Here is a 519-nt window from a genome sequence, read left to right as displayed (position 1 = left end):
AGCACAAGGCTGTTTATATAAGGGAAGAGGGAAGCTTGCTTTCCCATTACTTCCACAAAAACACGATTAACAGCGATAACTATGCTAATTATTGCCCTCTCTGCACTTGAAACGCACCTCACTGGCTGGAGAGGCAATGCTTTGGGGTAATAATTAACTCCCTTTTCCCTCAATTACCTTTTATTAGGAGAGCAGGAGGTGTCGGGGAGAAACAGCCGCAGATCTTCCAAGGAAACCTCGCGCCTTCCAAGGCAGCCCAAGCGGAGGCGCCTCATTAAGAGAACCACACAGGACAAACACTCCCATGGCCAGCTGGGCCTTGGAGCTGCTCGGCTTCTCCCTCAGCCTGCTGGGCTTCATTGGGACGTTGATTGCCACCATCCTGCCGCACTGGTGGCGCTCGGCCCACGTGGGCACCAACATCCTGACGGCCGTGACCTACGTGAAGGGGCTGTGGATGGAGTGCGTGCGGCACAGCACCGGCGTCTACCACTGCCAGCCCCACCGCTCGCAGCTGGC

At 56.1% G+C, this 519-nt stretch overlaps 1 protein-coding gene across 1 annotated transcript in view; it reads left to right on the top strand.

The window, feature by feature from the left end:
- The first annotated feature begins 304 nt into the window (after positions 1-304).
- The window catches only part of CLDN14 (claudin 14), an 18,630-nt gene continuing 18,415 nt past the window's right edge, over positions 305-519 (top strand). Inside the window, exon 1 of the mRNA XM_005430686.1 lies at positions 305-517. Coding sequence (XP_005430743.1) covers positions 305-517 — 213 coding nt within the window. The remainder of the gene's footprint in view (positions 518-519) is intronic.

The sequence above is a fragment of the Geospiza fortis genome, unplaced genomic scaffold (assembly GCF_000277835.1).
Source record: "Geospiza fortis unplaced genomic scaffold, GeoFor_1.0 scaffold623, whole genome shotgun sequence".
Taxonomy (NCBI): Eukaryota; Metazoa; Chordata; class Aves; order Passeriformes; family Thraupidae; genus Geospiza; species Geospiza fortis.
This window is presented reverse-complemented; position numbering and strand designations above follow the sequence as displayed.